General features: G+C 39.0%; 2 protein-coding genes across 2 annotated transcripts; one reads left to right on the top strand and one right to left on the bottom strand.

The window, feature by feature from the left end:
* On the bottom strand, positions 1-1,410 carry LOC115772924 (interferon alpha-inducible protein 27-like protein 2A). Its single transcript, XM_030719376.1, has 4 exons — positions 1,327-1,410; positions 1,160-1,189; positions 918-1,079; positions 1-263 (listed from the first exon to the last, which is right to left on the bottom strand). The coding sequence occupies exons 1-4, from the start codon at positions 1,334-1,336 to the stop codon at positions 178-180; spliced, it is 288 nt and encodes a 95-aa protein (XP_030575236.1). The 5' UTR covers positions 1,337-1,410; the 3' UTR covers positions 1-177.
* Positions 1,411-7,433: 6,023 nt separating this feature from the next.
* On the top strand, positions 7,434-8,833 carry LOC115772922 (interferon alpha-inducible protein 27-like protein 2A). The gene is made up of 4 exons (XM_030719374.1): positions 7,434-7,526; positions 7,634-7,657; positions 7,936-8,103; positions 8,453-8,833. Exons 1-4 carry the CDS (start codon positions 7,502-7,504, stop codon positions 8,554-8,556), a joined length of 321 nt encoding a protein of 106 aa, XP_030575234.1. The 5' UTR covers positions 7,434-7,501; the 3' UTR covers positions 8,557-8,833.
* Positions 8,834-10,741: the final 1,908 nt, after the last annotated feature.

The following is a 10,741-nucleotide window of genomic DNA, read 5'->3' as shown; positions in this document are numbered from 1 at the left end:
AACATTTTAAAGCTTTTTTATTGAAGCATTTTTTTTATTTTGGTAGCCAGAGCATAAGAATGAAACTGTGTTTGGAAACACTGGCAAGTGTCTCAGAACAGAATCAAAAAAATCCTTCATCAGGGTAACAGGACTTCCAATTTTGGCGTAAACAAATAGATTAACTCTTATTGATTTTTAGCCGATGAAGCTCGCCAACCATCCCACTGCTGCTCCAGCACCAGCCGCAGCAGCACCAGCAGTAGCTGACAGACCAGCTGCACCTGCAGCAACATTACAGAGGCTGATAAATACTTATGTTTATGCCAAATAAGTAAATATACTGTGCTGTGGAAAAGGATTTGCCTCCTTCCTGAATTCTTAGTGTTTTGCAGACTTGTCACAGTTAAATGTTTCAAATCAACAAATTCTAATATTAGACAAAGATAAAATGAATAAATACAAAATGCAGTTTTAAATGATGAATTCATTTTTAAGGGAAAAAGCTTTCCAAACCTTCCTGGAACTGTATGAAATAATAATTGCCCTCCTTGTGAAATTGTGAATTAACTGTGATTAACCACATTTTCATGCTGCACAGTGTTCAAATATAACATTTTTTTAAATCTTTATATGTTACTTTCTATATTACTTGTATATTACTTTTGACAATATACCCCACACTTGTAAGAATCATGGTTTCTAGGTTATCAGGCTTTTCGGCCAATAAATCATGAAGTTGACCTTGAAGTCCTTGGTGGATGGAAGCCAAATGTTAATGATTGTTAACATGACTCCACTCTGCACCCATAAACGTTTTATCAGAAGTAATTAGAAATTTTTCAAGATATTGTGTTTACAGACAGAATGACATGTGAACACCACCAAAAACACAACCTCCTTGGTGGAGGTAAAGATCAAATTATGCCTCAAATTACCTGCTGACTGTAAAACAGCCACCACACTTCCAGCTGCAACTCCTCCTCCACTGGCAGTTGCAGCTGCAGACATCATGCTTGCAGCAAAGGAGCCTGCAGCTATTCCAGCTGAGGTGAAACCAACTGCCCCCAGAATAGCAGGAGCAGCGACTACTCCAACTACTGCAGAAAGACAAGAGGATCATGCATTGATTAATAATTAATAATTAATGTCCAGTTTCCAGATCAAATGAACTCCTTACCTGCTCCTGCAGCAGTATACGCAGCTGTCACTATAAGATAAGATAAGAACACACATTAACATCTAACTAGACTACAGCTCAGCTGTTTTTGTTGTTGTTGTTGTTGTTGTTTTGTTTTGTTTTAGTCAAAGATGATTTAAACGCACAGAAACTCTCAAATCACTCACCGGGATCCATGTCTTTATCTGCACTGACAACAAGCTCTGAACTGGGCTGATTTTTGTACCACGCAGAGTTTCATTTGCTCAGAAACAAAACTTTGTGCTCAGAGCTGAACAGAAGAGGGCGACAGAGAGCGACACAAACTGTAGCGCCGGTGTAGTGCCAAAAAGTGATCATCTATTAAAAAGTGCTTATTGATCTTTCTTTGTGGCAGGATTGTTCTTTCTTGTACAAAAACGAGTTGAGATCATTCATTAGAGATATGTTTGAGATGTGTTTGACAGATTATAAGTCAACAAGTCATTTACAACAGTTTAAATGCTGGAAATCACTTTTTGGCAAACGATCCATGCCTGAGATGGACATCATCGCTCTCAGTGGGGCAATAATACAGTGAAAGAGTCAAGTCCTCTTGTTTTTAGTTTTGTAGAAAACAGATACATACGTAAAATAAAATAACCAGGACACAACTTTAAACTGTTTCATTCTTTTATTATCGTTTTGCACATTTTGATCGCATTAATGTTTTTTGTGAAAAAACAGCACAGCGTTACAGCACTTGGATTATAATTACGCTTTGCTTTACTGAAGCATGAAGCTGAAACTCTTGGTAACAGTAAATATATCCTTCACTATGGCTTGTTTGTGTCATGGTCCTGGGCCGCCTGCCCAGCGTTTTGAGTTTTAATTTTATTTTTCCTGTGTTTTCCTAATTTGTTTTTTGTTTTCATTGTTCTTAGTTCTGGCTTTATCTTTTGTGGTTTTCTTTTTCCTTCATCCCTGTCTCCCCGGCATCTGTGTTCTGGTGTCTGTTTGTCCTTTTGTCTTACCCCTGACCGTCTATGTTTCCGTATTGAGTTTTATTCCCAGTGTTGTGACTAACTGCGTTTCTGTCCCATGTCTGTGTCTCTGTTTCCCTGTGCCGTGTTTCTTGTTTAGTCACTTCCTGTTTTATTTTGACAGTCTTGTGTTCCCCATGTTTTGTGTTTAGTTTCGCTTCCCCTGTTATTAGTTTCATTTGTTTCACCTGCTGTGCCCTGCTATTTCCTCTTGCCCTGATTACCTAATGTGTATTTAAGCTCTCAGTTTTCTTCTTTTCTTTGTTGTGTTGTCATCTATGTCTCAGCTGTGTGCTTCTCTGTTCCCTGTTTTAGTTCTGGCCACAGACCAGCCCAGTTTATTTGTTTATACAGTCACTTGTTTTTCAGTGAAGTCCTTTAAGTTCATTTTTCGCCCTTTTCCGAGTCCTGCTTTTGGGGTCTGCCCCTCCTACCTGCCACAGCAACCATGACTGTATGTTTTTTGTATCTTTTTTCTGCTGTACCTGCAGAGAGAAAACAGTCATGTCAGGCAGATGATCATATAATTAGTAGGGATGGCACGATACCACTTTTTTATGTCCGATACCGACACCGATATTTTACATTTGGATATCAGCCAATACCGATATAAATCCGATATTTAAAATTTATCCAGGCATTTAAAAACATTTTAAAAAAAATTTTTTTTTTTTAAAAATTAACAGTCTCTCACACAACAAAATCAAAGTCTTTTAGTTGTCCCACATACAAGACTAAGGACCAGGGCGGGCAGAGCTTTTTAGGTAGTGGCACCAAAGCTCTGGAACTGTTTACCACTCCAGCTCCATTTAGTTGACTGTGGCATTCTTTAAAAAATAGTTGAAAACATTTCTGTTTAACCAGGCTTTCTGGTTTCTGACTTTATTTTTATTCTTTTTCTTTTAATATGGTAATGTTATTATGTTTTTAACATAGTGTTTTCTGGGGTTGGGGTGTGATATTGTGTTTTAATTATTGTACAGCGCTTTTCTGTCTGTGAAAAATGCTATATAAATAAACTTTACTTACAACAATGACTATCACCTGAATCCTGTTGCTTCTGTGTGAGAAGGTGATGCTTATGGCATGCTGCAAATTTCAGTAGGGCTGCAACTATCGATTATTTTAGCAATTGTGTATTCTATTTATATTGATTACCTAAGTAACTGGATAAGAAATACTTTTTTCATATTAACAGTTCATCTGCGTATTTTAACTTCCGTACTGCAGTTTTTTCCCTGTGTGAAACAAACAGGGTGGATGGAGCAGCTACAAAGTTCTCGTTTCTTCACTTACTGATCAGGTGGTTGATGAAGGACCTCCAGCTGTTTCCCAGTAAAGGTTTAATGGAGGTTACAGGGACGAAAAGGCTTCTTTTGGACACTAGTCAGTTCTTGTTTTCATAAATGTCATAAAGTGATTCAGAAATGTCCTCCATGATGTAGGAGATGCAGATGTAAAGTTTTATTATGGAAATATTTGATGTCAATCTAAAGAGACGTGAGCACATGTGCTGCTGCACTTCTTACTATTGCTGCATTCAAGTTTGTCTCAAAAACTAAAACTAAACTAACAGTCCAGGTTAAATCAGTATTAAATTAATGAATTAAATGAATATTTCTAACTTGATAAACTCACTGAATACCAGCTCACTGTGAAAACAGTGGTACAGGTTTATCACTCATTGCAGCTGTCAGGAGTGAGATCAGAGGTTGAAGATCAGTTCATAAAAATCAGTTTTAACATCATCCATTATTTAAAAAATGTCCCCCATGAATGTGAAAGATTTGTTTTACATTTAGGCCTTGCACTGCAATATAGAATAGATTCAATGGCACAACTTTTTTATCACCAGTGCAGATTCTTAAATATATTTTATATACCATAACAATAAACAATGTTAATTATTAAACATATTTTCATTTGAAGGTGGAAAAATATATCAAGCACAACAGTATGACCACTGAATTGGTGAAGTGGAAAATATTAAAAGGTTATGTCTTCATTATGGCATCTGTTAGTGGGTGCGATATTTAAGAGACAAAGTGAACATTTTGTCCTCAAAGTTGATGAGTTGGAAACATGATAAATGAGTGAGTTTAAGGACCAAATTGTGATGGTTTGACGCCTGGGTCAGAGCATCTCCAAAACTGCAGCTCTTGTGGGGTGTTCCTGGTCTGCAGTGGCCAGTCAGTGGTGGTTCCTGATATGGGCGACATGGGCAGCCGCCCAGGATGGCATGACCGCCCCCCGTCCCCCAACGCATTGCGATTGCCGCAACAGTGCTTGCCGCACTACTCCATTTGTGGGGTAATGGGCGCCCTCTTCCTGCTGTGTGGTGCGTGTAGCTTTCTGCCATGGTCTGATAGACAGGTTGTAACAGAAGCAAAGGGGCAGGTGGGGGATTCTCTCGTCTCGGTTCCTGAGCCTAGAATCAATCAATCCGAATCAAACTAATAAAATTTTATGCACACAATTGATAGAACACAAAGGACATTTAATTTATAATACTGTAAATATGGTCATTAATTCACAGAATTTGTGTGAACCTGAATCCTGATGAAAAAATAACATAAATATAAATGTTCGGACAAATGTTGGTGGATGGCGCAGTGTTGCCAGATTGGGCAGCTTGTGAACACATGTGGCTGGAAAATTATATAGATATATCTATATAATTTTATAATTATATAGATATATCTATATAATTATAAAATTATATAGATATATAATTTTCCAATAAAACCTTCCTAAAAACCTACTAAATATGGTGAAAAGCAGCAAAAATGTCAACAACCCACCCAAAGCTGTGTATATTTAAATATATATCACACCTGGTGCTATTAACATGAGTTTCAATGGAGGTTTTGTTGTGTTAGGCTGGCAACTGTCAGTCAGATCTGGCAACCCTGGGGATGGCTCAGCGGTGATAACCTATTCCACTTCAGTGCAAATTACAGAAAATGGAAAGGAAAATGTCAAAGCATCAGGTGTGCAGTTTAGGAAAAAGAGGAAAGCAGAACAGGAGAAACAAGCAAAAGATAAAGGTAAACAGAAGCTGTGTAATGATTCTTCCATGTTTTTTCAATTAAAATTTAAAAGAAATTCTGAGTGTGCCTGTGATGGTGGGGGGGGAACGACATGGTCTGCCATGTCTGTCAGACCATGGCAGAAAGCTACATGCACCACACAGCAGGCAGAGGGCGCTCTTACCCCCCAAGTGGAGTAGTGCAGTAGGCGGTGCTGCGGCGATCGCTATGGGGGGGCGCCGGCGGGGTTGCTCGCCCAGGGCACCAAACAGGCTGGGACCGCCACTGTGGCCAGTATCTATCAAAGGTGGTCCAAGGAAGGAACCAGCTACAGGGTCATGGGTGGCCAAGACTCCATGATGTATGTGGGGAATGAAGTCTGGCCTGTGTGGTCCAATCCAACAGACAAGCTTCTGTAGCTCAGATTACTGAAAATATTAATGCTGGTTCTGACAGAAAGGTGTCAGAACACAGCATACATCACAGTTTGTTGTCCAAAAGCACCAACAATGGACACATGGACCACAGAGCAATGGAAGAAGGTGTCCTCGTCTGATGAATCACATTTATTTTTTTTTACATCACCTGAATAACATGTGCATGTGAGTCACTTAGCTGGGGAATACTAGGCACCAGGATGCACTATGGGAAGAAGGCAAGACGGCAGAGGTAGTGTGATGCTTCCATCCAGGTGGATGTTACTTTGACACGTACCACCTACCTAAGCATTATTGTAGACTGTGTACACACTGTCATGAAAACAGGATTCCCTGATGGGTGTGGACTCTTTCAACAGGATGATGCATCCTGCTCAAGCCAATCCCAGCTGTCAAGTTTTTATTTTAATCTACCGACTGATATTTTACTCTGCATAGCAATAAGTGATAGATTGCAAAGCAAACACCCGCATTCAGTCCAAAGTCATTTGAGTCTGCTAACCTAACTACAGAAGGTTTGTCGTTTTGCTCCATATAACCACAGTTAAAACTCTTAATTCTCATGTATTTTTCTTCAGATGTGTACTTATCAAATGCAGTAATAGCAATTTAATTTCATAGTGTGCCACGCCCTCCTGGAGCCTATCCCTATCCCAGCTGACAAGGCAGTGAGGCTGCAAGATGCAGGGTACACCCTGTACAGGTCACCAGCCTGTTGCAGGGTTAACACAGAGAGAGACAGCCAACCATTCACACCTGTGAGCAATTTAGAGTGACCCCAGTAACTGCATGTCTTTGGATTGTGGGAGGAATCCCACACAGACACAGGGAGAACATGCAAACTCCACACAGCAAGAGGTGAAATCAAACCCAGATTATTAGACAGCTAATCTAGCTATGAGGCAGCAGTGCTAACCACCACACCAGTAACAAAAATATTTTTTACAGTGTTGAACTATGTCTGTTTAAATTTGGTAAATAAACAAACATGATAAAACTCAGCCCTGCTGAACACTGGTACATTAACATTTACAAATTACATTTGTCCATGGAACAATAAAAAGCTCTACAGGAGAACTAGAGGGTGAACAAAAACCAAACAAAAAGAGCAAATAGCTACTATTTCAAACTCCACACAGCGAGAGGCCTGGACGAAGGTGGAATTGATTCTAACTGTGAGGCAGCACTGCTAACCACTACACCACCATGCTGCTGCTCATTAATCCAGTCTGTTAAAACCGGTATAAACTAGATTTTTAGCAGGTGTAAAACCTGATGATATTAAGTTGTTTGAACTCACACATAAATACAATAAGATAGACCATCAAAAAGTACTCAGCATTAACAAGTAATGTTTACATTCTAGGCAGTTTTAAGTAATATTTTTAAGTCGAATCAAAATTTGGGTTTACAGTGTATTAGACTCACTGGGTCTGTAGCAAATCAAATAAAGCATCATTGGTCATCCTGGAAGAAGTGACTGCGAGGGTGGAGCTCAATCTTTATTTTTTTTATTATATTTTCTACATGTTAAGAGGGTTAATTCAGTTTTTCTGTTTTGCTTCTTAGATCAAACCTTTTTCACTAACGTTCTATTAAAGAAGTTGCCTAATCACCTTTCCTACAATAAAAACAAGAGCAAACAAACAAAAAAAAAACACACAAAAAGCCACAAAGCTCCCACAGGGCAGTGACGTATTTTGTCCACTTATCTGGTGTTTACATGCTGGCGGTTAGTTTTGTTTTCTTGGAAAAGGAAGTTTAAAAAAAAGAGAGGAGGAGGAGCACTGGACAAAATGCACCACTGCAGGTTTCTGCAAACACCTGAAGTTAAGCTCTGTGCATCATCTGAGCGTCACATTTGACAGTATAGATATGGACGTGGACTGGGAAGAGATCTGTGAGTCCTTTACAGTTTTCTGACACCATTTCTTTTTCATGCAGTGTATTTTAATTAAATTTTCATTGCAAGCAACTTTGTATTCTCTCTCCATGTTTCGTTAACAGGTAAGGTTTTCGTTGTTCTCGGAGGTAAGCCGTCACATGACATGATTCACCACAGCATCAATGATTAACAGTTCTCATTAATCCATATTTTATTTACAGTAGAACATAGAAAACATATCAAATGTTTAAACAGACATTTTACGTTTCTAATGAAAAGATATTTGCCCATTTTAAATTTTTATAGCAGCAGATTGCCTCCTGCTTTTACACAGTCAAAACCTTTTTTGGAATTGGGGTCGTATTTTTTATTTTAATATTAAAATCTGTATCTATCTATTTTTTTTTTTTTTTATATTATTCAGGAGGTGCTGCATCTGTGGCTCTGACTCCTGCTGCTCTGGCTGCACTGGGGTTCACTTCAACTGGAGTAGCAGCAGGTTCAGTTGGTGCCAAACTGATGTCGTATTTTGCAATTGCAAATGGAGGAGGAGTTGCAGCAGGAGGTCTAGTAGCAACCGCGCAGTCTTGGGGTAAATTTTGTGATATATTTTCTCTATTTTGCTCAATTTGTAAGACCAAGTTTTGTTTTTCTTTATACGGAGGGAGCAAGATGATCTCCAAGTATTTTATTTTATTTTAGTCCATCTACAGTTTTAGATGTTTGAAGTGTCAGAGATATTGAATTCTTTTATTGGACATATTAAAAGGTTCAGAGAGTAAAATAGTTTACATATGATGTAGATGTTGCTGATAATACTGCTATATTTGATAGAGAAGCATCACAATTAAAGAATAGCTTTAAACACAGTAAAGGTTAGATAAAAGTTTTAGATCAAGTGTAACAAACAGCTAAGTAACTCTAATGTAACTTCACTGTAGCTATGGGAGGTCTGACTGGAGTTGCCACTGGAGGTTTGGGCGGTGCTGGAGCAGGACTTGGTTGGGTGCTCTCACGCATCTGTAACCAGACTGGAACACATTAAGATTTACATCATGAATATACACCAGATGATCTACAAATGTTTCCTCCTGTGACAAATCTCAACAGCCTAAATGAAACTATTTTCATGTGTACATGTCAGTTACTCAGATTAAAGCATGAATTATGAATTAAGTTTTAAAAATGGGTAATGAAGATTGCTGATTTATATCCATCATTTCTGAATAAAGTATCACTGTGGAGGATGAAGATGTTTGATTGGGTCCAAAGCCTGATATGATGCTTCTGTTCTTTTCACAAATTTATAGTGAAAATAAAAATGCACACAAACTAAAAGTACAGTTGTTTTTATTTTAAACATCATAATGTAGAGTAACAATATCTAACATTTCTAAGTCCATAAAATGTGTCAGTGTTACAGAGAAAAACATAACGTGGGCTTTACAGTGAAGGGAGGAAAATAAGAAGAGTGAAAGAAAGAGCTGGATCTACAGCTTAGGCACACCTGGAGAGAAATGCCTCAATGTCCACAAAGCTCACAATAATCTCAAAAGCAAAACTAGTCATAATAGATAGACCCATCTGCTGGCAGGATTATTGTTAAAGTTTGATGAACTCAACACAAACAACTGAATGGTAGGAGGGAAAAGGTAAATCAAACTCGTTCTTGCCAAAGCTCTGCCTTAGTGAGCCCAATGACCTCACTAAAATTTTGCTTCTTTTCTTTTGATTGCTGTTTACATCCCTCCTCAAGCTGAGGTTACGACTGCCACTCAGAAACTCTCTGCTCACATTATGGAGATTGAAAATTCCCACCCAGACTCACTTAAGCTGGTCTTAGGGGATTTTAACCATGCCAGCTCAAGGAAAGCTCTGCATAGGTACAGAGTCAGTGGTTAATGTTGGGTTTTATTAGTGACTCAATGAATAAAATGACAAATGCTTAAAAGTAAACTGTAGGACATTAATAAGTAGTGGCTGAAGCAAATGATAGACATAAATGGTCCAACGCCCATTGAAATATTTACCGTTCTTCACCCTCCCTGAAGAACGGTCCCCCATCTCCTCATCCAAAGAAGAAGAGGAGATGAGGGACCGTTCTTCACGATACTCTATCTGCTGTGAGTCACTTCAGTAAATGAAGAACAAATATGTTTTAACCAAAAAATGCACCAGAAACTGAAACCCAAGTCCAGTCCATGTGAAACCAAGTCCAGGCTTAATTATGCAAGGATATCCGGAAAATAATCCACTTAATCCACTTAATCCGCTTAATCCACGATCCTGTGGATAGTGGGAAAATGTTCCATGAGCCAGCTGAAAGAAAATGTCAGCAATCACAACAGAAAATGAAAACATGTTTAGCATTCCTGAGATGTTCAGTCATCTCTCTACCTGGAATATCAGGAACAAATGACAGAAAAGACCTGTTAGACTGGATTATTTAATTTCCCTGATAGAATCTTCCAAAAGGAAATAATAAAGTTTAAACTAATCTAATTGTTGCACACTTGAATTAAAGTCCATAAAACAGTGTGTTTTGTAGTACGCCCATCTTTAATGCTGTAAACACACAGACACAGCACAGTTACTTGCAGCTCACATTCCCTCTGGGTTCACTCTAGGCGTACTGCCTACATGGAGTGGCCCAGCCCTCTTTACCCTCAAACATCAGATAACCAAAAACACAAGAACAACTGTACACAAATCATCACTGCAATTCTCTGTTTGCTGTAATCACAGTCAGGTACTCGTACAAGATCATTACCGTGCCCTCAGGCCTCTATCTAAGTCGGCGAGGTGGTGAAGTAGCAGATGCAGCTAATCGTTAGCTCCACGGCCGCTTTACACCATTACTCGCCTCGATCCATAGATATACATTCGGGGATACCACGGCCAACATTCCCACCTTTTACGCAATTTTATGGACAAATATAACAACACAATAAAACTACATTGACTTGTACAGATTTACCTGTAAACACACAGACACAGCACAGTTACTTGCAGCTCACATTCCCTCTGGGTTCACTCTAGGCGTACTGCCTACATGGAGTGGCCCAGCCCTCTTTCCTCTGCGTAACTTGCTCGCCATGAGGATGCTCCCCCTTGTGGCACAGCAGGAGAATAGCTGCTTGCGTCGTACCATGTCTGATGCTGGAACACAGTTTGTTTGTATACAGCCAAGAGACCCAACATCTGTTCTCCTACAACATTTATAATAAAGT

The sequence above is a fragment of the Archocentrus centrarchus genome, chromosome 22, assembly GCF_007364275.1.
Source record: "Archocentrus centrarchus isolate MPI-CPG fArcCen1 chromosome 22, fArcCen1, whole genome shotgun sequence".
Lineage (NCBI taxonomy): Eukaryota > Metazoa > Chordata > Actinopteri > Cichliformes > Cichlidae > Archocentrus > Archocentrus centrarchus.
The sequence above is the reverse complement of the archived record's forward strand: the minus strand, read 5'-3'. Positions and strand labels throughout refer to the sequence as shown.

What these genes read in the sequence shown, in the direction of transcription:
- LOC115772924 (XM_030719376.1), bottom strand. An exon ending in GTATACTGCTGCAGGAGCAG is followed by an intron (nt 1,080 to 1,159) that starts GTAAGGAGTTCA and finishes GTCTTTCTGCAG; the next exon opens with TAGTTGGAGTAGTCGCTGCT. An exon ending in GGCTGTTTTACAGTCAGCAG is followed by an intron (nt 264 to 917) that starts GTAATTTGAGGC and finishes ATGTTGCTGCAG; the next exon opens with GTGCAGCTGGTCTGTCAGCT.
- LOC115772922 (XM_030719374.1), top strand. Translation starts at nt 7,502, where the DNA reads ATGGACGTGGACTGGGAAGAGATCT. An exon ending in GGTTTTCGTTGTTCTCGGAG is followed by an intron (nt 7,658 to 7,935) that starts GTAAGCCGTCAC and finishes TATATTATTCAG; the next exon opens with GAGGTGCTGCATCTGTGGCT. An exon ending in AGCAACCGCGCAGTCTTGGG is followed by an intron (nt 8,104 to 8,452) that starts GTAAATTTTGTG and finishes ACTTCACTGTAG; the next exon opens with CTATGGGAGGTCTGACTGGA.